At 41.7% G+C, this 26,557-nt stretch overlaps 1 protein-coding gene across 1 annotated transcript in view; it reads left to right on the top strand.

Moving 5' to 3' along the window:
* Positions 1 to 26,557, top strand: part of LOC123926830 (sulfotransferase 1C1) — a 53,010-nt gene that overhangs the window by 6,879 nt on the left and 19,574 nt on the right. The window contains exons 2-3 of the mRNA XM_045981069.1: positions 11,468 to 11,650; positions 13,819 to 13,947. Of these exons, the coding sequence (XP_045837025.1) occupies positions 11,479 to 11,650; positions 13,819 to 13,947 (301 nt within the window). The 5' untranslated portion in view covers positions 11,468 to 11,478. The remainder of the gene's footprint in view (positions 1 to 11,467; positions 11,651 to 13,818; positions 13,948 to 26,557) is intronic.

The following is a 26,557-nucleotide window of genomic DNA, read 5'->3' as shown; positions in this document are numbered from 1 at the left end:
TTTCTCTCTGTTTGTGCTCCAGATCACTAATTCTATCTTCTGTCTCAGTTACCCTAGCTTTTAGAGAATTTAGATTATATTGGAACTCATTGAGAGCATTTTGAACATCATCCCTGGTGGCTTTCAGTTCTGCCCTAACATTGTGAACATCATCCCTGGTGGCTTTCAGTTGTGCCCTAATCAATTCTGTTTGGTCATCCATGGCTTTCTCCAACCTAGCTATTGCCTGGATAATTGTTAGTCTGAATTCCTTTTCTGACATATTGTCTATGTCGATAGCCATTAGCTCTGTTGCAGAAGGCCCATCCTCTGTATTTTTCTTCTGTTGGGTATTCCTCCTCCTAGTCATTTTGGAAAGAGATGACTGAACAGATGAAGCTGGACTTATCGATTGTGGTGCAGTCAATGTGCACCCTGGAATGCTTCTGTGCAATCAGGATTCCCCACCCAAATGAGAGAAAAAAGAAAAGAAAAAGAAATAGAGAAGAAGAAAGAAAAAAAGGGGGAAAGAAAAAAAGGAAAAAAAAGAGAGAGAGAGAGAGAGATAGGAAAAAAAAGATAAAAGAGAAGGCTCAGCCCAAATGGGCCACAAGGTAAGATTTATGAAGTATACAAACAAAAACAGACAAACAAAAAGACTGATAAAAGTATATGACAAGAGAAAAAAAAAATATATATATATATAAGCAAAAAAAAAGGGAAGAACCTCATCAGAAAGAACCCCAAGTATAAGATTTATATATTATCAGGACAAACACAAATTCACAGAAACACTGGCAGAAGGAAAAATTGGGAGAGTGGTTATAAATTCTCAGTGTGGGTGAAGAAGGTTATTTTGATTCTTCCTGAAGGTATCTTGATGTTTTTGTTAAGGGACTCAACTTTCCTAAGTTACAGGGGGATTAGAAACTGGTTTGCCTATAGGGGTAGCATTGATTGGGGAAAGGGGATTACCTTGAAGTTTAACTCTATATGAATAGTAGAAAATAAAAATTAAAAAAGAATAAACTAAGTTAACTAAACTAAGTTAAAATTTAAAAAGAATTAAAAAAATAGAAAAAATTTTAAAAAATAGAAAAGCAAAAGAAAAACACAGGTGTATGTATCAAAAAGTTCAGGTTAGAAGGTTATTAAAGAATTTGATGTACTGGACATCTCAGTGTGGTGGTAAATAGGTTAAAAAATTATCTGTATGTATAAAAAAAAAGAACCAGAGTTAAAAATAAAAGTTCTATTTATGAAGTAGTGGTGGTCGTTCTCTTGTAGTCTTTTTTTTTTTTTCTTCCTTCCTGGTTGGTTTTCTGGGGGAGGGGCCTGCCACGTGGGTTTTCAGACAATGATGTTCCCTGAGTTAGGTCCTCCCGCTCCCCTCAAGGGGGTGAGCTCTGAGGAAACTGGTTTTTTTAGCCTTTTGTTCTCTGGGGGTTTTTATGTTCTTTCATCTGCTTTCTCTGGCCTTGACAGCTTTTGATGGTTTTTGGAGGTTTAGAGGAGAGCAAACTGCACCCCAACCTCCCTCTCAGAGAGAAGCCCCAGAATGTTTTGGAAAAGCTGCTGGCTGAGTCGGTTCTGAGTCACTGTCCCTGGGGATGCAGGAGCTCCTCGTTGAACCCAAAACCAGGGCAGCAGTGACTGTCTAGGCAGCTCCAGACCACCGGAGAGGTTCTGAGCAGAGATCGCACACTGAGATTTTCCCGCAGTCCCGGGCTGGAAATGTCTGGTTTTTCTGGATACCAGAGCTCCAGGCTAGCGCCTATGAGCACGTATCCCAAGGGAGGGTGTGGGACGCGCATGTTTCAGGATTGCCATCTGGCCAGGCTCCCAGCCCCTCATGGGAGCCAGACCCCACTCGTTCTCGGGCGTGCTGGCGTTCAGGCGCACTGGCGGCTCAGGGACGGAGACCTGATTTCTCCGCCGCACTCTCTCTGGCTCAGCGCCAGGGGAGGCTGTCCTGGGTCGGGGGACTTAGGTCCCTGACCCTAACCGCCCAGGTTCCCACTATTACCCACCGTGATCCTTTGCTCTTTGTTTTTTGAGTGCTTTCAACCAGACTCCAAGTTAATGCTGGTCCCCAGACACAGAGCACTCTCGTGTTGGGGTATTACTTTCCAATCGGTGACCTCTGGTGGTTCCCTCCCCCTTTTGTTTATCTTCCGATATCAGTCCAATGCTCCCAGTCTGCTTTACCTGCCACTGGCATCTTCTGCTCCTGTAGAGATCCAGACATGTATAATTCTGATCTCAGGCTGATTTCATGGGTGGTTGGAGTTCTTTGGTAGGTAATCAGCTCACTTTAGGGTACAGGTTGAACTGGTGCCTCCTCCTACTTCCCCGCCATCTTCAACAGACATTCTATTAAATGTGGAACCAAGTGCAGATGAAGAACAGGACACTTGAAAGTACCTGGGAAAAGGTTTGGTATAGCAGGGCCCCGGCTCTGGGTGTGGTAGGTAAAATGCCCATTTCCGTCTGAAAGCTTAGGAAGGTCAGGAATGGAGACCTCAGGGAACCTGAAATACAGCTCTTTTGTGAACTTGGATTCTTCAAAGTGCTCTGGAGAAAACTGGCGTCTGTACTAGGAGATAGTGAGGAAACTTAACTACTGTCATTTGGGTTGTGGATGAAAAAGAAGTGTCCCCTTGGAATTTGTAAGCATGGGTCTGTGCTACAGATCAAATTACGCAACACACTTGGCCCAATAACTTAATATAAAAATAAATCACAGATTAGTAATACCCCTGGGCCACCTAGCAGGAGCACATTCAAAACCTGGACCAGACCGCAGAAGACTCTGACACATGTCCCCACAGAGAATGAACTCACAGCCCAAAATTAAAAACTCATTAGACAGGACCAGCAGCATATGAACACTTCTTAGAACTTGAATATAGAAATATAGAAATAGAAAGCCATCAATACTTTAAAGTATAGATAAGGCATAGCCAAAGGGAGAATTGTATGTTTAGAGAAGTGAATACCCAGAACAAGCCTAGAGTGGCAGAACATCTTTTTAAAATGCTAGACAAAATATTTTTCAAATATGTATTTTAAAATATATTGTTGAACCAGCAAAACTTGAGGGAAAATCCATAACCATGAACGCTCCCCAGGAAGATAGAAGTGGGTTGGGGGGAAGGTATCCAAAGTTGAGCTCTGATGCTGACACCAACGGGAGTGGGGAGCTGGGAAAGAAAGCCCAGCGTCACACAAGGTGGAGAGTCTGAGAAGAGGCAGAACTCCCAGAAGAGCCCACCCTGAGAAGAGGCGGAGCAAGAGGACTCCCTGGTCTTGGCTTGGGGATGGGGAAGAAGGAGGAGAAATCTCCCTGCTCATAAAAAACCACCAGCTGGCTGTCACCTGTGTTAGAAGCCCATGCTCCTGCTATCTAGGTGTCAGAAAAAAAATGAGACTTGTTTTTCTCTTGTATTTTTCTTTATAAATTTTAAAACTACATAGAAATTTTTGAAATAGTTCAAAGAATACCTACAATCATTCACCTAGATTCAGCAACTAATAAGATTTTCCTGCACCTGTTCCCCTCCATCTGCCCTCTACCTATATGCATAGGTACACGTACCGATATATACAAATAAATGTACACTATTTTAAGGAAACATCAGGATGTAAGTTGAAGTCACTCTGACACTGCACCCCCTGCATACTTCAGCTGATATTTCCTAAAAGTAAGGACATTCTCCTCTCTTATCATAACACTACTAAACATACAGTCTGGACAAATTTCCCCAACTATCCCAATAATGTCCTTTAATGCTGGGTTTTTGTGTTTTGGGGTTTTTTTTTTTCCCCTATTCGGAATTCAGTTAAGTTCCTTGCATTGCATTTTGATATATCTCTTTTGTATCTTATAGTCTGGAAGAGTGCCCCTGGCCCTAACCATTTGGGTTTCATTAAACAAACCACAGTTTGAAATCCTGACAAACCAGTCCCTTCATTTATTGAGTCCAGCCAAGAAAATACATCAAAGCCCTTGGACAGCATCAAGGTAGATGTTTGATAACCAGGATGAGGTTGCAGAATACTTGCACCTGTCGGGGTGTCTGAGTTTGTCCAGAGTCACTCACATGTATGCAGCAGGTGGTGGCCTTTACAGCACACACTTGTCCTTGCTGGACCCGTTCAGTAATTTAAAGCTAAATGGTTATCTAAAACCATCTGCACTAAGAAATCACGAAGGAATGCACTGACAAGCAAGTCTATTAGAGGGATTAACAGGAGATTATGGAGCCCAGGGTGGTGAGTGTGGGTTAAGAAGGTAACGCTGCAACTTTGTTCCTGAAATAGAGCTGCCGTGGTGGTGGTGTCACCTGCAGCAAGGGAGGGGTCTTCTCAGCAGTAAATACATTCACTAACTCCTAGTAAGACACATAATGGGGACCAATCTAACAGATGTGGTGAGAGCAAGCAACTGAGTGAAGTGTTTAAAGGGGTCCCACAAGGTTGTAATACTGGACGCATAATTTGGCTTTCCAAAGCTTCAAGTCACAGCAGAAAGCAGCCTGCCTCACAGTCAAGAAACAAGCAAGGGGGGCTAGGGTAAACATACCTAACTCTGCAAAATGCCACCCAAGGGAGTTATCGGCAGGGAATTCTAATAAACAAGCATTCAGTTCACAACCAAATCTGGGGAGTGTTTACCACCATCAGCTGAATCATTCTTGGGTGTTGTCTCTGCTACGGAGGAAGGTCGCAGAGGCGACATTCAGGATGAGGCTATGTCTGAGGGTGTCATGGGCGAGGGAACTGCCGTGTCTTGAATCCTCATGTCCCACACCATCAATACGATCGTGTCTCGGATTGTCATGCCATAGTGGGTCTGAGGGTTGTCATATCCAGCATTGCCACAGGTAAGGGAGCCATCCTAGTGTAGGGAGCCATTCGGGGGTGGGGGAGGACTTAGGGGCCAAGAGGTCTAACAAGGTCTCACGGATTTAAAAATACCCTGGTTAGGTTTGCTTGCACTACCAGGAGCATTTTTTCTGAGTAAATTTTGGGGGTCCCTGGAGATGCACCTCATATGATTGGGCAGTGGTTTCCTCCAACGCATGAGTTCCCATCATTGAACAGAACTGTTGGAGGCACATGCATAGACTTGGTTTAAAGAAAATTTACTGATATGCTCCCAGTAGTTTGTGTGGCTTGGTAGTACTAGAGATGGGTCTGAACTGCATAAACCTGTCAGCCAGTTAGGATTCAGATTAGGATAGTATAATGGCCTGTTCCTGGAAGTCAGGATACTGGTGACTGTTTGGGTAGGGCTGGTGACCTTTAAGCATTTTTGCCATTGTTCCCATTTAAGAGACAAAGTTCAAATCATCAGCTAATATCCACATCTGGTATCATCTCAGGCTTAGTCCCTGGGGCTGACTTCCAACTCTAGCTGCACCCTCACCCTGGGTGCAACTGCAGGTGAGTGATTGTGCAGTTTCAGCAACTTTCTAGTGTTGCCCTCTGGGGTCCAGGAGAATCCCCACAACCCAGATGACTCAGCACACGAGGCACAGAATAAGGCCCGCAGCAGTGAATATCTGCATTTCATAGTTTCTTGCCTGTGCAGTCCCTGCCCCATGTAGGCAGTTACTACGGGGCCATTGTGTGTCAGCAGCCCACTGATGGTCTCCTCCAAAGTGGGGTAGGACCAACTGTTGTGACTGTTGCACCATGCCATCATCTCCTAATGGTGCTGGTGTCAGCCAACCTGAGGGCCTCTCTCCCCCTTTTAGGGACCCACGCCATTCCCTTGGGGGGTCCAAATGCAATTGCCTCCACTTCGTGTAGGGAGTTGTGGTTCGGAGATATGAGCCACCCACTAAGGCCACTGAGTTTTGGGCTTTCAGCTGGAATTTGCATATCAAGTGGGTAGGTGTGGTCCAGGTGTGGTCTAATGGGCCAGGACTGTCTACAACTGGGAAGTCATCGCTAACCATGCATCCTCCATTAGGTCACCAATGAGTATTAGAAGGAGAGATGATGGACATTTTACTTTATTTTATTACTACTTTTAATTATTTATTTTGAGAGAGAGAGAGAGAGAGCATGCACAAGCAGGGAGAGGAGGAAAGGGAGAATCTCAAGTAGACTCCATTCTGAGCTTGGAGCTTGATGCAGGGCTCAGGCTCAGGACCCTGAGATCATGACCTGGATCTAAATCAAGAGTCAAACGCTTAACCAACTAAACTACCCAGGCGTCCCATGATTGACATTTTAAATAGGTAAGGGGACTCAAAAGTATTGGGAAACTTGTAAATAATGTCCTCCCATAAGATGAACGCAACAGATTCCCTTCTGATAATAATCAGGCAGCCTAGCCAGGTGAGTCCAATTGGTGTAAGGAGAATGGTGGCCATATGACCAAGATTTTAAAGTGTGACTGCAGCAAGGAAGTCCATTTAAGAGTCCATGTACTGCCCTGCAACTGAAGGAGCAAGGATTTTAAAAGACCACCAAGGCATTCAGTAATGCCAGAGGTCTGTGGTAGAATGGGAGGGTAAAAGTTCCATTGGATGTCCCACAGGAGAGTCCAGGGCTGTGTTATATGGGCAATAAGATGAGATCCTTGATCTGAGTGAATGGTGTCAGGAAGGATGAATGGGGGCAGGACATATTTAGAAAAGCAAGATTATCTGCTCTGCAGAGATGTTCCTTGTGGGTGTAGGAAGCAGTAGGCTGGTAAAAGCATCCATACACATAAGAGGGAAGCCGGTGGTACCACTTACAGAAGCAGTGGTCCAGTGAAATCAAATTACCGGTGGCTGAACTCCCTGAACAGAAGCATGACCAGACAGTTTCTAGTGTTTGGTTTAGGAGTATAATTTGCAATTCAAAACAATGCATTTTGCAAGCACTATCATAAGTATAGTGCCCCACAGTGAGCCCAGTGTGGCAACAGCCCCCACATGACCTGCAGAGACATGGGAGCAACAAGGAGTGTGGGAATGGTGACTATGACAGGCCAGAATGGTGGAGCTGAGGAGCCCCGGACTGATGGGCCGGGGTGGGGGTCGTAAGCTGTAGTTTTGTGGTAAAGGGTGGAGCCTGCAGAGTTGTTGGGCGAGTCAGAAGTTGAGAGGCCCCAGTAGCCAGTGACCTGGACTAAGGGAAAGGTCTGTACCTTGTGGTTAAGTACAGCCTCTGGTGTGGTCATTTGCATGTGCTTCATTGCACAACCTTCATTGTGACTGGTTTCTGGGCAATCTCCCTCCAAATTAAGAGACCCCAAATAGGATGGCCTTGAATGTGAAAATCGTTCAGCTGCCATTAGCCTAACCAAACTGGAGACCATTAACAGCAGCTCATGAGTCAGAAAAACCCTAGAGAAGAGGCCTGTCATGGGCAAACCACTCTGCATAACCTTTTGTACCACTACAAGCCCAGCAAGCCATCTTTGACAACTGTTGTGCTGTGGGCAGGATGGCACACTGCTGCTCTCCAGCTGAAAAAGGAATTCATCAAATGAAAGGCAGGGCTAGAGAAATCACAGCCCTGTGATTTCACAGCCCTGTGATTTCACAATTTCATCAGCTGGGCTCACCTGGCTCACCTATTTCCACAATAGACTGGAGCCAGAGAAACAAAGCAAAGGAAACTGTGAAGGAGAGACCAAGAGAGATGAAGACAGAATCAGCAGGTCAGACGCAAAGCCAGTTAGTTCCACGAGGTAAGAGCAAAGAGAGTGGGAGAAAGACAATATATGAAGAGCAGAAAATGTTCCAAAATCTATGAAATTTATAAATCCTTGATATCAGAAAGTACAAGCTCCAGGAAAGATAAATAAGAATAAATATAAGCATAGATATTGTTCTACCAAACAATATCTTTATCTGAGAAGACCAGGTAAAACACTATTTTACAAATAGAGAAGAAAGACATGTTAGAAAAAAATATACATATTTAAGACAGTGGATTTCCTGGTAGCAGAAAGAAACTAGGAAACAATAAAATGAGTAAGATTGAAATTAAAAGGCTAGGAAAATATATATACCTGAAAAATACTACCTAAAGAGTAGCTACTATTGTGGCCATTGGTATCAGACACAGAAAACGTTAAGAAAAAAACAATATCAGAGATAAAGGTGGCATTTCATAATAATAAAAGGAAAAACTGATTCAGAAGGTTAAACTTTTGAACTAGTATGCACTCATTAGCAAATTCAAAGTATAAAGAGTAAAAATTGAGAAAAATACAAGAAGAAATTGGCAAATTTTATACTCTTAGTGGCTGTTCTATTCCATAAATGTTGAATCAGACAAAGAAGAGTAAAACCCTATTAAAGCCATCCTGCCATACTCACAACCTATTAATTTTGTTTTTCAATAACACCACAAATGCTGCAGAAAATATATGCAGTGGGCCAGGGTGTGCCCGAAACAGACTACATACCTCTGAAGGATCAAGTTTACTTGAACATTCGGGGTGGAGAGGAATTATTGTTATATGCTTCCCCACCCAAGATTGAGTTCTGGCTCAAGGTAGCAATGTAGAAAGATCATGAACTCACCTCTCATGAACTCAATGAGTCCACTGCTACAAATGGAACAATTTCCTCTATAAAAACCTAAAGCCTGGCTGAGTGACCGCAACACATCAGGCAAATGAGAAGACCACATCGAAGTGGGAGACAGGCTGGGACACAATCTCACCATAAAACCTATCTTCAGCACCACAACCCACAATTGGAAGGGAACTCAAAACCCAGAGCTTCTCCCTGAGGAGAAAATTGTTCACACCCTACATTGGGCCACCCAACTTTTAAGGCATACACCTGGGTGATGGGTCTCTAAAACATTTAACTTTGTAAACCAAGGAAGCTCGTGTCCCAAGGCCCACAAGACTATATAGCAAACTGAGAAACAGCTCTTAAGTGGCTCATGCTCTCAGACTCTGACCCTGGGTCCCAGCACAGAGACAGCAGATCAGGCCCAGACCTAAAGGGAAGGAGGCTCACCTGCTTATAACAGTAACAAAAAACAAGCAATAGCGAGGATATGAAGGAAAGAGAGCCTGCACACTGCTGACGGGAAGGCGATTTGGTGCAGCCATTGTGGAAAACAATGTGGAAATTTCTCAAAATACTAAAATTGATCTAGCATACGATCCAGCAATTCCGTTTTCTGTATTTAATGAAGAAAATGAAAACACTAATTCGAAAAAATATATGCATCCCCATGTCCACTGCACCATTATTTATAATACCCAAGATATGGAAACAAATTAAATGAACCTCAATGAATAAACAGATAAGGGATTTATCTCATATATATCCGTGAGTATATGCATATAGTGTGTATGTGCACACACACAAATGGAATGTTATTCAGCCATAAAATAAGAATGAGGGGCATCTGGCTGGCTCAGTCTATAAAGCATGTGACTCTTTATCTCAGGGTTGTGAGTTCTAGCCCCACACTGGGTGTAGAGATTACCAAAAAAAAAAAAAAAATGAATGAAATCTTGCCATTTGTAACAACATGGATGGACTTCAAGGGCATTATGCTAACTGAAATAAATTTGACAGAGAAAGAAAAATACTATATATTTTCTCTTATACGTGGAATATAGAAAAAATATGTATTTTTAAAACTAGGCTCATAGATACAGAGAACAGACTGGTGGTTGTCAAAGGTGAGAAGAAGGTGTTAGAGAAATGGATGAACTATTCTGGTTACACAAAATAAAATTTTTAAAAATCCCCCCAAAATATCTTCAAAAAGTTAAGGTGTAAGCATGACAGAAGAGGTATATAAGATAGAAAAAAAAACCCAGGGGCGCCTGGGTGGCTCAGAGGGTTAAGCCTCTGCCTTCGGCTCAGGTCATGGTCTCAGGGTCCTTGCATCAAGCGCTGCATCATGAAGCAGGGAGCCTGCTTCCCTCTCTCTCTCTGCCTGCCTCTCTGCCTACTTGTGATCTCTCTCTCTATCAAATAAATAAATAAAATCTTTTTAAGAAAAGACCCGATTAAACTCCTAGAAATTAAAAAAAAGAAACAATGTCAAATATGAACAACACTCTGAACAGGATAAACAACAGACTGGACACTGTTGAAGAAAAAATTAGTAAACTTGGAGAGGTAACAATAGAAATTATTCAAAATGAAGCAGGCACAAAAAGCAAAAATCTCCTGTAAAGGGAGTAGTCACTATTTTGTTTGACTTTCAGCTAAGGAATATGTACAACTAGATATACAGTTACGTCAGAGGCAACTTAGATTTACAGACTGACCTGCCCCCCACCATTCTACAGTGAGGAAAGCAAAACTCAGAATTCAGCTTAAAACCAGAGTTTTGCACCCTACAGCAGATCACAGAGTATCAGGGGCAATGGGTAAATTGTTTTCCACTTACAAAGGCTTTTTCAACCTAGTTAATAAAATTCCCTAAATATTTTCAATTGCACTTACTCTCTTTAAGGACCTCAGTTGTCTGATAATAACAAAAAGAGAAAGAAATTCTAATTACTTCACTAAACCTCACAAATCTTGTAAAATTAAGTTTATGAATTGATTCTTAAATTCTCTTAAACATTTGTAAGCTAAGTAAAATTATCTAAACTTTCAACCCAAGATCCTGAGTCTACGTATTAAAATATTCAATAATACATTGACTTCTAATTACAAGCTCATCTGTTGGATATTCCAATATGTTAACATTGCTCCTACATGAAAAGTACTTCTTAAATGTGCCAAGATTACTCTTAAAACTAGTAATGTTGTAGTTGGCTTTAGTGTGCTACATTTCTATAATAAAGAAATGGAAACAAAGCTATCTGCGAAGGGAACCACTATGGCATGCCATGCCAGCCAATTGGGGTCACCTCCTCAGCTAGCATATGTTGCTCTTCAGCCAGAGATCTGGGGCAGAGAGTGACACCTGGAGCTACTGACTTTCATGTACTCCAGATCCGCCCTGAGGAAATCTTTTGATGGCCATCGTGTGGAAAGGGAACCCTAGTATGAGTTTATTTCTGCCCCACCTGCTCTGTGACTTGTGCCAGCTCTAGAGCTATCTAGGTCAGATGTGGACTTCACCAACCCACCCACAGCCTGCTTCAATGTTGATCTGTGGACGGCCAGCCTAAGTGCTGATTCCATTTTGACCTTCTCTTACTGCTCAAACTTGACAAGGGCCTATGAGCTTAGTGGTCTTCTGACCTGGTCTCTTCCTGTCACTCAGGCCTCAGGCCATCTCCAACAAGCCCATCAAAACCCATCTGGTCTAGCACATTTCCCAATGTGCTTTCCTCTGAAGTATGCTCGTGTCTTTACCATCCTGTTACCCTGAAACGAAACTATTGAAAAGGCTCCTGGCTCCCCGTCTTTTGAGTTCTCGCACCTAAATTAATATTAATAAGCATAGTAATGAATGCCCATGACATCTCTCCTTTTTCAGAGAATATTTTTCTTGATAGGAATGACTGTTTTGAGCTTTAACACAAGCATTCTTTTTTTTTAAGCATCTGTTAAGATGTCCCTGGATGAAATGAAAGATCTCCAGCTGGTGGGAAAATACATACAACCAGAAACCAGGGAAGTGAATGGAGTCCTTATGACCAAGATAATGAGTGATAATTGGGACAAAATCTGGAATTTCCAAGCAAAACCTGATGATATCCTCATTGCATCCTTTGCAAAGTCAGGTAGGTTTGGGAAACTGGCGGTGGGGAAGCCAGCTGTAGCGGACTGGTGATGCCTAGAGGGGCCCCCCTATTTTAAAAATGCAGGTTTTCCCCAGGGCTGGCCCCCAGGAGAAATGAAATCAGACTTGCTTCTGAGCACCAATCCCCCAGGATCCATGGTCCTCCTGTTTACTTGGGTAGAATCTCAGATCCTGAAGAACCGAATTAATCACATGATTATTTTAAAACAGAGTCTGAGAAATTATACAGAAGTTCTCACAGTCATCTTGCCAACCCAGCCACTCCTTGTTCCCGTCCGCTAAGCAATCGGGAAGTGACCACGTTCCTTGCCCGTAAGAAGCATCTCTTAGTGGGGTGACACCAATGTGAGAATGAATGCTTTCACCCCAATATGAAATGGTTCTAATAGCTTTGGGTCCAACACCCATGCAAGTATAGTGGGAAGGATCTGGGAATGGGGAGGGGACACGTAACCAGAATCTTATAAAAGGAAGAGGAGGCTATGACCAAAGGGAGGGACTGCAAAGGCAAAAGGTTGCGAGGCTTATGCAGGAACATAAGGAGCATCTGTTCCTTCTCTGGAGGAACAGAGAACATCTTAACTGGGGAGGCCAATAGAATGACAGTCCCCTGCATTGCCTGCATTTGTAACATCAAGCCATGCAACCAAGTGATGAGCTTGAAGCTATAACCAGTTTGGAAGATCTCTCAGTGGCCATTTAACTCCACAAGAGAACTCTCAGTATACATAAACAGAAAGATTTCAGAAAAGAGTCCATTCACCATAGTTCTTCAAAACCTCCTCGGACTGTTTCTGTTCTCTGGGAAGTCCCTCCTTACCCTCACTCTGTTCTCACGACGCACATTACTTAAAACTAGGGCAGGGGCTTCCTGTCAGCAGGGCTCAGTTCCTCCAGAATCTCTGTTTCTGTCTGGTTGGTACTGACACTTCTGCCAGAACTGACCTTGAATTTGCGTTATACCTCAGAGCCAGAGGTGTTTTTCAGCTCACCCTTGACATTATGCAGTCATCCCAAGGCCCCTCCGGACAGTCCCCACATCTCCAGTCATTCCCTCACCTCCCCCACTACCTCTTACCCTCTGTGAGCCCACTTACACTTCCCATTTTGGAAATGTGACTGTCTTTATCCTGGTTCCCGAGCCCCACCCCCCACCCCAGGAGCCTGGAATGTCCTGGCTTCTTAATGCAGATGAACATTCCAGTCATGCTTGGACTCTTCACTCCAGAGCTGCCCTCTGAACTGAGCCTCACTGACCCTTTTCGTAGCAAGTTGGCCTCCGCCTCCAAACTCCTGCAACCCTTTCCTTTGCACATCCTTTTTTGGCTCTTACTGTATACTGTTCATCTTCTAGTTATCTGTGTATTTTTCATAAGTGAGCAGCAGGTTTGGCTAAGAGTCAGAGAGACACAAAATAGTTTTGGTGGAAAAAGGACAAGAGATATCTGGTGGGCAGTGAGCACAGTCTAGCTCTTTGCTGGCCTGTATGCCTAGTTGCACTCCTCTTCTGTGTCCATTAGGATTCAATTTGGCTACAAGTGTCAGACTGGAAAAGCAGTCTGGAGATCAGTAGTCAGGGCTGAAATGGTGGCTGTATCGATCATCCAAGAACCTGGGTCTTTCTAACTTTCCGCACACATTCCAAAAAGCAGCAAGAAGGTAGGAAGGGAGGAATAAGGTCATGTTCCTTCCCTTGGGGCGGGGGGGAACTTCCCAAAATGGCATGGCCACATCATGCAAGAAAGACTGAAAAATATTACCTTTGAGGCAAGTAGCTGTACGCCCAGCTAAAAATTAAGGATCTATTAATTTGAGAAAGAAGGGAAGAATGGGTATAAGCTAGGCAAGAGGTAGTCTCTGTCCTGATTTATTTCTTCCAAAAAGATCATAAACTTGTTAGGACAGAGACAGTAGTTAATTCATCTTTGTATCTCCCTACATTCACTTGATCCGAGACTCACTCATTCAGACCACATTTACTAGGTGCAAAGCCCGACGCGAGGCATGAGGGATTAAAGAGGAGGTGACAAGTGACCTGATTTCACTTAACAGTCAGCATATGTGAATTTCACTGAATACATAAATAATCAAGGAAGTGAATTAAATTGTTCAGTGAGTGGATGGAATTGACAATAACTGACGCTCTAGGCACAACCTGGACCCAAGAAATCGTGGACATGATCCAAAATGATGGAGACGTACAGAAGTGCCAGAGGGCCAACACCTTTGACCGTCATCCCTTCATTGAGTGGGCTCTACCTCCGCCCCTCAGCTCAGGTAAGTTTGCCCAAATAAAACCCATGAGGCTGTAATGAAGACCCACAACCACGGTGCTAGGTCAATTTGCAACTGAAAAGAGAATTGTTTCTACAATCAGCCTTCTGAAATATATTTCCAAAGGACACTGGAAAAGCAGTAAAGGTCTATGTACTCTCTTCAACTTGGAAATAAGACTTTTAAATCTCTCTTCTAAAATGAATGATTGGGTAGCATGAGGCAGCAGATTCCCTACTGATGATGGGGAATTCAAGAGTGATAATGAATGTGTAACAAAGAGAAGGCAGGGTGAGCACTCCTAGATCCAGTGATTATGAACCATATTCCTCAAATGTCCATCAAAAGATGAATGAATAAAGAAGATGTGGTGTGGGGGCGCCTGGGTGGCTCAGTGGGTTAAAGTCTCTGCCTTCAGCTCAGGTCATGATCTCAGGGTCCTGGGATCGAGCCCCACATCGGGCTCTCTGCTCAGCAGGGAGCTTGCTTCCTCCTCTCTCTCTGCCTGTCTCTCTGCCTACTTGTAATCTCTGTCTGTCAAATAAATAAATAAAATCTTTTAAAAAAAAAAGATGTGGGGTGTGTGTGTGTATGTACGTGTGTGTATATATATGTGTATATATGTATATATGTGTATGTGTCTGTATATATACATATGTGTATGTATGTGTATATATGTATATGTATGTGTATATATGTATATACACATATATACACACACACACACACATACACAATGGAATTCTATGCAGCCATCAAAAGAAATGAAATCTAGGGGCACCTGGGTGGCTCAGTGGGTTAAGCCGCTGCCTTCAGCTCAGGTCATGATCCTGGGGTCCTGGGATCGAGTCCCGCATTGGGCTCTCTGCTCAGCAGGGAGCCTGCTTCCCTTCCTCTCTCTCTGGCTGCTTCTCTGCCTACCTGTGATCTATCTCTGTCAAATAATAAAATCTTAAAAAAAAAAAATGAAATCTTGCCATTTGCAATGACGTGGATAGAACTAGAGGGTATTATGTTGAGTGAAATAAGTCAATCAGAGACAACTATCATATGATCTCCCCGATATGAGGAATTTGAGAGGCAGGGCAGGGGGATTATGGGGGTGGGGAGGGAAAAAATGAAACAGGATGGGATCGGGGGGAGACAAACCATAAGAGACTCTTAATCTCACTAAAAAACTGAGGGTTGCTGGGCGGGTGGGAGGGATAGAGAGAGGGTGGCTGGGTTATGGACATGGGGGAGGGCATGTGCTATGGTGAGTGCTGTGAAATGTGTATGCCTGATGATTCACAGACCTGTACCCCTGAAGCAAATAATACATTATATGTTAATAAATAATTTAAAAAAGAAGAACCACATTCCTCTGTCATTGTGCTCCCTTCCAATAGAGGATTGCCTTCAAATATATTTTATCTATAACCTATCTACCACAGAATCAAACTAAATTATATATAATATCATTAACATCAATAATTATCATTCACACCAAAGATACTAAGAAACATAAAATGCAGCACCCTTAAAGAACTTGAAGTCAATTAAGAATAGAGGACATGTTTTTATAAAGTAAATAGTGGCAAACAGTAGCTTTTGTAATAGGAGACAACCTCGTGGTGAAAGTCCCAGACTTTGGACTGAAACAACTCATCTTCAAATATTTTATCTGGGTGGCATTGAATACATTATTAACTCTCAAAACCTCAAGTTTTACTCATTTGTAAAGTAACACCTGTTGAAAACCCATTATTGATTGGGTCATCTATTTCTAGCACCTTTAGTTGAAAAAAATTATCCTTTTCCCATTGAATAACTTTGGCTCCTTTTCTAAAATCAATGAATTGCATATGTATGGGTATATTCTGGACTTTCTATTCTTTTCCTTTCCATTGTGTGTCTATCTTTACGCCAACACCACACCTTTGGATTACTGTAGGTTTGTAAGTTTTGAAATTAGGTAGTATAAATGCTTCAATTTTTTTTTCTTTTTCAAATTTGTTTTATCTATTTTAGAATCTTGTAAACTCTAGAATCAGGCTGTAAGTTTCCACAGGGAAAAAAAAATCTTCTGCTATTTGGCTGGGATTGCACTGAATCTATGATCTATTTGGGGAGGACGATTACCCTAACAAAATCAGGTTTTCTGATCTCTGAATGTGGTTTATCTCTTCAATTACTTAGGCCTTGTTTAGTTTCCCTCACCAGTGATTTATATCTTCCATTACTTACATCTGGCACATTGTCAATAAAAATTAATTATAAATATTTTTATTTTATACTATTATAAATCATATTTTTGTATTTTAATTTTTAATTATTTGTCTCTGGTATACTGAAATATGATTGATACTTATATACGACCTTGTGCCCTGTAGCCTAGCTTATTGATTCTAGTAACATTTTTGTACATTCTATTGGGTTTTCTACATGAACCATCATGTGTTCTGTGAATAAAGAAAATTTTACTTCTTCCTTTCTAGTCTGGATATTTGTTATTTCTTTTTCTTGCTTTATTGTACTTCCTGGGACCTCCAACACAACGCTGAACAGAAATCATGAGAGCAGACATCCTTGTCTTTTTCCTGGTCCTAAGGGAAAAGTATTCAGGTCTTACCATCAAATATGGTGCTGGCTGCAGTTTTGTTTTTGTTTTTTTGTTTTTGTTTTGCTTTGTTTTGCTTTGCTTTGCTTTTGGTAGATGTTCATTCCTTTCTATTCCTTATTTTCTCAAAGTTTTTAATCATAAATCAATGTTGAATTTTGTCAATGTTATTTGAGCTGGGGATTTAATCCATTCATTTTCAGTCATTTTCTGTTTATGGCTATATATTTTTCTCTAACCGCTATTTTAAACGTTCTTGGTTTTGATACGTAGTGTTTTCTTAACATTTTATTTTACCACATTTTTCAGAATTTCTATAATTTTACACCAGAGATATTTAGTGAATGTTTTTAATTTCCAGATGGAATGTTTTTATTTTATTTTATTTTATTTTATTTTATTTTATTTTATTTGTCAGAGGGAGAGAGCACAACCAGGGGAAGCAGCAGGCAGAGGGAGAAGCAGGCTCCTTGCTGAGCAAGGAGCCTACTGTGGGGCTCAATCTCAGGACCCTGGGAGCAACACCTGAGCTGAAAGCAGACGTTTAACTGACTGAGCCACCCAGACATCCCTTTTTTTTTTTTTACTTTGTGTTTAACTTCTAGTTTTATTTTACTTATGATTAAAGAGTATTGTTTGTATGTTCCATGTTTTTGAAAACTACTCTTATTTATGCCATTTTATCAACTTTTATGAATTTTTCATGTGCACTTGAATATATTCTCTATTATCTAAAGAATATATTCTCTATTATCTAAAAGATCTAATACATTCTTTATTTTGTTTAAATCTTTTAACTTTTTTTCTTATTGTCCACTTGTATTATCCTGAGAATTAATTTTTAGTGTGTTTCTATTTCTCCTTATATCTACTGTGGTTTCTGTTCTATAAAAGTAGTTATTCTGTTATTTGGTACATACATATTCACGATTTTTATATTTTTATTGAAATAATGGAGTCTTTAGCAATATAAAGTTTCTTCTTTATCTTATATAATGCGTTGGGGTCTGAATCTTATTTTGTCTGATAGCATCACAATCTATACTTTTTTATAGTTTCCAATTGCATTTTATATCACTATCTACCACCTTACTTTTACTCTTTCTGTGTTTTAGGTGTGTCTTCTACGCTGCATATGGTTGGGATTTCCCTTATGAGTCAGTTTGCACAATTTTTTTAAATTCATTTAAGTCATCTCTATACCCAGTGTGGAGCTCAGACTCACACACCTGAGATCAAGAGTCACAGGCTCTTCCTACTGAGTCACCCAGGTGCCCTTGAACAATTTTAATAGGTGACTTAATCCCACTCACATTTATTGATATGATTGTTATGTTTGGTTACAATTATATCATATTGAAACCAAACTAACATGAGTTTACTCCTTAGTGATTCACAGATAGAAATTACACCAGGTGGAGTTGTTACACAAAGAAAACTTTATTTGCAGCAAATAAGGAGATCGTGGGGAATAATTTCCAAAGCCATGACTCTTGCAACAAGTGTAAATGGGTTTATTTTTGTTAGGGTTAGGATGAATATTTAGAAAGAGTTTTGTCATTTATGTAAAGCGGGAGGCATAAGGGGGAAAGGGGACCCCTCCTACACTGTTGGTGGGAATGCAAGCTGGTACAGCCGCTCTGGAAAACAGTATGGGGGGGTCCCAAAAAAGTTAAGAATAGAGCTACCCTACAACCCAGCAATTGCACTACTGGATATTTACCCTAAAGATACAAATGTAGTGATCTGAAGGGACACGTGCACCCAAATGTTTATAGCAGCAATGTCTACAATAGCCAAACTATGGAAAGAACCTAGATGTCCATTAACAGATGAATGGATAAAAAAAGAAGTGGGGGATATATATATATATATAATGGAATACTATGCAGCCATCAAAAACACTGAAATCTTGCCATTTGCAATGACGTGGTTGGAACTAGAGGATATTACACTAAGCAAAATAAGTCAATCGGAGAAAGACAATTATCATATGATCTCTAAGATATGAGGAATTTGAGAGGATGGGTGGGGGGTTGTGGGGGGAAGGGAGGGGGAAAAGGAAACAAAATGGGACCACGGAGGGAGACAACCCATAGGAGACTCTTAATCTCAGGAAACTGAGGGATGCTGGAGGGGAGGTGGGGTGGGAGGGATGGGGTAAAAGCATGATGGACATTGGGAGGGTATGTGTTATGGTGAAGGAAAAAAGGGGGGGAGGTGTTGGGTCACACATGTGCCTTAAGGAAGCATGCTTATACATACATTCCATATTATGTTAATGCGGCCTGTGCTTCTCCTTGGATTGAGGTTTTAATATTATGATAAAATAAAAGTAACTGTTGGTCACCCCTTGAGTCACTGCATGATCCACCTGCACAGATGTGAGTTGGGGTTTAGCTCACACTGGTCAGGGTGGTTTGGGGCAGCTGGAACTCACCAACAGGATAATCATTACTGCTTGAGGGGTAGTTTTGTTTTCCATCACAGGATGCTATGCCTACTAGGTCTTTTGTATGAGTCAAGAGATAAGCTGAAAAGAAGAGTTTAAAGAAAACTGTGGGATAGTTTGGTGGGTACAAGTGGGCATGGTCAGGTCCTTGAGTCTAGCTGGTGAAAATATTATCATGTGCAATAAGTAATATTTACTGTGTTTCTTAAGTTTTTAAATTCCAGTTCACATACAGTGTTATATTAGTTTCAGGTATATAATATGTGATTCAACAATTCTGCATGTTACTCTGTACTCATTGTGGTGTTAACTTAATTCCCTTTACCTATTTAACCCAGCCCGTCATCCACCTCCCCTCTCGTAACCACCAGTTTGCTCTGTATAGTTGTCTCTTTCTCAATTTGTCTCTCTCTCTCTTTTTATTTTTCCTTTGTTCATTTGCTTTTTTTTCTTAAGTTCCACATATTAGTGAGAGGGTATGGTGCTCATCTTTCTCTGACTAACTTACTTCAGTTAGCATAATACTTTTTAGCTCCATCCATGTCATTACAAATGGCAAGATTTCTTTCTTTTCTGTGGCTGAGTAATGTTCCAATATATATATATATACCACAGATTCTTTATCCATTCATCTGTTGATAGACACTTGGGCTCCTTCCATACTTTGGCTTTGTATATAATGCTTCAAAAAATATAGGAGTGCATCTATCCTTTCAAATTAGTGTTTTTGTATTCTTTGGGTAAATAGTAGTATGATTACAGGATTGCAGGGCCGTTCTTTTCTTAATATTTTGAGGAACCTCCATACTGTTTCCCACAATGGCTGTAACAGTTGGCATTCCCACCAGCAGTGCAAGAGGGTTCCTTTCTCCCCACAACCCTGCCAATTCCTGTTGTTTCCTATGCTGCCGATTTTAGCCATTCTTACAGGTACGAGGTGATATCTCATTATAGTTTTGATTTGCATTTCCCTGATGATCAGTGATATTGACCATCTCTTCATGTGTCTGTTGGCCATCTGTATGTCTTCCTTGGAGAAATGTCTGTTCATGTCTTCTGTCAATTTTAATCAGATTTTTTTTTAAAGATTTTATTTATTTATTTGACAGACAGAGATCACAAGTAGGTGGAGAGGCAGGCAGAGAGAGGAAGGGAAGCAGGCTCCCTGCTGAGCAGAGAGCCCGATGTGGGGCTCGATCCCAGGACCCTGGGATCATGACCAGAGCCGAAGGCAGCGGCTTAATCCACTGAGCCACCCAGGCGCCCCTTAATCAGATTTTTTTTGAAGTGTTCAGTTTCATATCTTCTTTATTTATTTTGCATGCTAACCTTTTGTTGGAAACATCATTTGTAAATATCTTCTCCCATACTGTAGGATGATGTCTTTTAGTTTTGCTGTTGTTTCCTAGGCTGTGCAGAAGCTTTTTATTTTTATATAGTCCCAATAGTTTATATTTGCTTTTTTCCCCCCTTGCCTCAGGAGACATATCTAGAAAAATGTTGATATGGCTGATGTCAGAGAAATTACTGCCTGCGCTCTCTTCTAGGATTTTTATGGTTTTAGATCTCACATATGGGTTCCTAATCCATTTTGAATTTATTTTTGTGTGCGGTATAAGAAGTGGTCCAGTTTCATTCTTTTGCATATAGCTATCCAGTTTTCCCATCACCGTTTCTTGAAAAGACAGTCCTTTTCCCATTAGATATTCTTTCCTGCTTCGTTGAAGATTAATTGATCATATAATTGTGGGTTTGTTTCTGTGCTTTCCATGTTGTTCCATTGATTTATGTGTCTATTTTTGTGCCAGTACCATACTGTTTTGATCACTCAAGCTTTGTAGCATAACATGAAATCGAGAATTGTGATACCTCCAGGTTTGTACTTCTTTTTCAAAATTGCTTTGGCTATTCTGGGTCTTTTGTGGTTCCATACAAATTTTGGGATTATTTGTTTTGTTTCTGAGAAAAATGCCATTGGTATTTTGATAGGGCTTGTATTAAATCTGTAGATTTTGGGGGGTAGTATGGACACTTTAACAATATTTGTTCTTCTAATCCATGAGCATGGAATATCTTTTGTGTGTGTGTTGTCTCAAATTTCTTTCATCAATGTTTTACAGTTTTAAAAGTACAGATCTTTCACTCCTTGGTTAAGTTTATTCCTAGATATTTTACTATTTTTGGTGCAATTGCAAATCAGATTGTTTTCTTAAGTTCTCTTTCTATTGTTTCATTATTAGTGTATAGAAATGTAATAGATTTCTGTATGTTAATTTTGTGTCCTGTGACACTACCAAATTCATTTATCAGTTCAAGTAGTTTCTTGGTGGAATCTTTAGGGTTTTCTGTGCACAGTATCATGTCATCTCCAAATTGTGAAAGTTTTACTTCTTCCTTATCAATTTGAATGCCTTTGTGTGGACTTTTTTGTTTTTATTTTGTGTTTTTGTTTTTGTTTTTAAGAAATTTTTAATTTTTTTCTTAGTGATTGTTTGCCTGTGTATTATTATCACCTTTTGTAAGTATTTAACCCTCTTTTTCTCTTAAACTTTTACTACTTGATCTGCCAGTTTCAAAGGAAATTTTTTTATTCTCCCTGTTAATATACAACTATCATTAATCTTACCCTAAATTTTAAATTGCATTCTTTCTGCTTTGTTGGAAACTTTAAGGTTTACATGTTCTTCCACTCATCCTCACCCTTTTAAATTTTACTTCCAGTATTAAATATTGTGAAATGCTCATCATCAATCTTTGTAATAATGATTTCCTAGTAATCTCTTGGTAGAATCAAACTCACCCTGGTAAACAGCTCAGGAACATACATATATATTGTATTCTGTGAGTTCTTGCACGTTTTAAGCTTTTTTCTATAGTCTTGATACTTGAAGCACAGCTTGCCTGGGTATATTATCTTTCATTCCCATTTTCTTTCTTTAAGTTTCTTAAAAATTTTGCTCTGCTCTTTCCTTGCTTTGTATGCTATTTTTAGAGAAGCCTGATGCCAGTTTAATTCTCTTGACTATATGAATCATTTCTGCTTTTACCTGGAGGCACTAAAGATTTTTTTCTTTATCTTAAAATACAATAATATATACTTTGGTGTGTTTCAAAGTTGATCAACAGGAATCAACTTTTTCTGATAAGCATATGGGAAAGAAGGTGTTGTGAGTCACACCTGCTTGTGCCTCTCACTCTCTCTATTTATCTGAGAGAGAAAGAGAGAGCAAGAGCACGCATGCATGCACACACACATGAGTAGGGGGGCAGAAGGAGAGAGCAGAAGCAGACTCCCAGCTGAGCAGGGAGCCTGAGTTGGACCTTGATCCCAGGAACCCAGGATCATGACCTAACAAAAGGAGGACACTTAACTAACTGAGCCACCTAGGTGTTCCAAATAAATAAAATCTTCTTAAAAAATTAAATTAAATTTTAAAAAGAAGGTGTTGTGAGAAAGTGCCATAATATGGCTAGAATGGTTTAGAATACATTGTTTGGCTTCCCATAAAGGTGAAATGATGTGTAGTGCTACCAGGCAGTCAGCAGGGGACTCAGTCATGGTTTTACAATTGTTTTTGATGGAGGCAAATTTCTCCAGGTATTCTGAACCTGGAGTTCCATAAAGTGGAACTCTATGAGGTCCTGAGGTTCTATCAACTGGAGGCATTTTTGCAACTCAGCCTCTATAGTGACAGTCATCCCAGTCATTTCCTTCCTGTTGTGAAGGCGATCTAGAGGTAGGAATCCCAAGGTCAAGTGAAGTTGAGGGACATTGTCTCCCTCATCTTTTCCTTGGGGTGGCATTGCTGTTTGGAGGGCAGTCACTTCCAATGGTGGCAAGAGCTCTGGGGCTGGGGCAGTGTTGTCTGAAGCGTTGGTATGCTTGGGGTTGGTAGGGGCCAGGAAAGGGTGCTTTCCCCAGTAGAGGTTCATGAAAGGTAGGAGTGGCTGCTGGTGTTAAATTCCAAGGATGTATATTAGAGGCCTGGCCCTGGATAAGATTACATGTGTGTGCTCTCCTGCATGGCGGGCAGACCTCGGTGAGCTCCATCAGATGACCAGGGGCTGCAAATCGCAAAGGAGCACACAATCTGTGACAAAGTTTGTGAGGACCCCATCCACAATACATATAGGTTCTGGACACATTGACAGGCACATTGTAAAGACATTTTGTGGATGGCAGCTATACAATCCAGAGATAGTTCCATTAAAACTATGGTAGGATGGTTAGAGCACAAACCTGCCAGCCAGATGGGTCTGGTTAGGTTATACCAGTAGGGCCATTCAGCCTGGGATATAATTTGAGGTATGGTGTAAGGATGGAATGACTCTTTTAAGCATCACTTCCAGATGAGCTCTGGGTCAGAATCCATACCTGGTGGCGTGCTAAAAGAAGCCCTTCTATTAGGACCTGCAGCCCTTGGTGCTCAGCCATCCTTTGGTGCAATTGTGTGCCTGGCTGATTTTTTCCCCGCACATTTCCTGAGATATGGCTAGGCTAGAGCGATCTACCAACAACCCTATTATCCAGGCTAGCCACAATAAAGGAGAACATTTGCATTTGACTAGCCTGTGGAGTGTCCTTCAAGACAAGCAATCTGGATACCGACCAAAGGAAGTGTGCAGTTGGTTTGCAGCAAGAGCCCATATACCTCTTCATCGGTGGTGGGGTAGGGACCTGGCCTGCGTCCACTGAGAGTGACCATTGGATTCTGGGATTCCTTTGTGGACTTTATTTCCTAATGTGACTGGCATCCACCAGGCAGAACACCTCTTTTCCTCTCTCTGAGATCCACAGTTCCACTAGTTAACCCTGAAGCTGTAATTCCAATCTCCTTCGAAACTTTTTACAAATTTGGTTTAATGAAATAGACTTTATAACCAGAATAGTAAGCAAAGCCAGTGACCTTAGCTTTTGTGGCTGGTACTAGACCATTATCTGAGCCATGATTTCTAAGCAATTTGGTAAAGTTTGTCCCATTGGGCTATTAGAAGAGGGTCATATTGCACAATCTACCCTCAATCAGGTTGCTAGCTTGCGTAAGATGAGCACTGTCACTTCCCTGTGACCTGATGTAAGATGGGCTCACTCTGCTAGTGGCATGGCATCTCTGGAGAAATAGCTGGATGGGGGCTGGGTCTGATATTCTGGGAGGTGGTTCACGCAAGGCTTTGGAACCAGAATGCAATGTGGATAAGGAGTCTGCAATGTTATTATAGTGTGCTTCTGGCATTTGTTGGCATGTGTGTACAGACATGAGTGACCGTAATCGGCCTATCACTCTCCAAATGGAGGCACACAGAGAGGCTTTTCCTGAGTCATGAAATTATCCTTTTGCCATTATCCTGACCAGACTTCGAACCCACTGACTAACAGCCCCGGAGTCAGGAAAACATATACCCTTAGGAGTCTCCCTTTTGTAGCCTGTCGTAGAGCCAGGCACACTGCCACCAAATATGCCATTCGGGCCACGCCAGGAGAGCCTTCCTCAGCTAGGGACATGCCGCCGGCAGGATAACTTGCTGCAGCAAACGGCCTGCGCTCTGCACAGGGTGGCACTGCCGTTTACGAAGAACACCGAGTCCCTCTCCATGTCAGACAGTCCCCGGGAGCTTCGCAAACTGCCAGAGAGCCCAACCGTGGGGCTGCCCCCAGCTGCACCTCCATTATCAGTGGGCAAGAAACTGAATTTGGGGGAGCCACATCCTCCTGTAATCTGGAAAGGCCCTTAACATCAGTCTGAGCCCCTTTTTTGAAGGTGCCATTTTCATTTTAACAATGAGGCCTCAGGGGCCATGCTAAGCCTCCGTGGGGTCAAATTCCTGACCCAGCGCCAGATGGGGACTTGCTGAAAAACAGTGTGGGCTGTGAATGCCTCTGTCTCTAAAAGGGCCTGATGGGCCGCCAAAATTTGTTGCTCAATTGGTATGTACTGCCATTGGGGGCAGATTTTTGGTCCAGACCCCTTGGGCAGCCACATGAAGCTGTGCTCAGTCCAGAGACTCCAGGACGCCTAATCTGATGTCTCCAGTGATTCAAATCAGAAGTCTGAGCCCAGGGAGACTAAGAACAGGGCCTGCTGTACGCTTGCTGGACCAGTTACAAGACAGTTTTGTAAGGTTCTCCCAAATGGAAAGAAGCTGGTTTACATCTAACAACACAAATTTTAGTAAAATGATAAGTATAGAACATGTTGCCCCCAAAAGGTGAAGACACGTAATATGTGCTATGCCTGCTGTAATTAATAAGAGGCTTAATTATGAGAATTGATGTTTTATAGTGAGAGGGATTTCACACTCCTCAGCTGGCACCTGATGCCAAGAAACTTGAAGGAAGTGGCTGATGCTTGGATTATATACAGGGTAATGGCCCATCCTCTCTGCTATAAATGTGTTACTAGGTGTAAGTCTTCTGAATGGCATCCTCAAAGGGCCCTGGAGGGAGAATGCCACTTAAATAATACCAAAGATGACAGTGGGTTAGTTTGAATGAATTTAAATCTTGTCTGCATAGGTTATACGCAATAGCAGGGGTGCTTAAATAACCCATGGGCAGCTAACTAAAGGTTCAAGGTGCACTTGAAACCAGAAGCAAGTTGAAGTTCTCAGTCTTCCATTGTCAGGACCAGGTGAAACACATTGGCTAAGCCTAGGAGAGCAAAGTAAGGACCCTAAGCCTTTTGGATGTCATCTGCCATCCCTATAATATTGGGAATGGGAGTCTTAATGGCAGAAACTTGAACATTTAAGATTCATTAGTCAATTGTTAATCTCCATTCATTGGTGGCCAGTTTTCACACTGGCCAGATTAGGCTATCAAAGTGAGACGTAGTGTCAAGCATATCTCTAATGACAGACCAAAGGCCCTGTGTACCTTGCTTGAGTCAATAATGTGGTGTATTTAGTGTTTCTCCTACAAGGGGCAATCAGAAGGTTCTCCTTTAGCAGGCCCTATAAGAAATCCAGAATTTGTCTTTATTCCACCAGGCATGTCATGAGGTAAGGGCATCCATATCTATAATAGAAAAAAAGAACCAGGAAGGACACCACCACTGGCAACTGTTTTGAAAATACGGTGCCAATGGGCGTATCCAACTTTATTTGTACTCCCTTTGTGGTTTCACCTGCTCTGACTCTAGACTGTAGGAGGTTCTTTGGGGAATTTAGAAGGATTGCCTGGAAATACTATGACTTGGGCTCTGATGTTTAAGAGAGCCAAGGATGTCTGTTTACTGCCTTTGTTCCTGTGGAATACCAGAGTCATGAATAGGCAGTTGTCCCCAAGCAATGACAAGCTCAGCAGTTGTTCAGTTCTAGGATAATGTTCTGGGGGTTGTCAGGCCTGCAGGCCAGTGATGTCATTTGGGACCCCCTGCAAGGATCTGGGCCATTGAGACTGGGTTCTGTTCCAAGATGATCACTAGTTTTTGAGAGAAACTTGGGGCCAGAACTGTCCAAATATGAGATCATTGGGGACCCCCAGCTGGCAGTGCTTCCAAGATAAATCCCTGTGCTATTTAGGACCATTCTGGGTGTTGCTGCCTGTTGGGACTGGAATGGGG

Source organism: Meles meles, chromosome 16, assembly GCF_922984935.1.
Source record: "Meles meles chromosome 16, mMelMel3.1 paternal haplotype, whole genome shotgun sequence".
NCBI lineage: Eukaryota > Metazoa > Chordata > Mammalia > Carnivora > Mustelidae > Meles > Meles meles.
The sequence above is the reverse complement of the archived record's forward strand: the minus strand, read 5'-3'. Positions and strand labels throughout refer to the sequence as shown.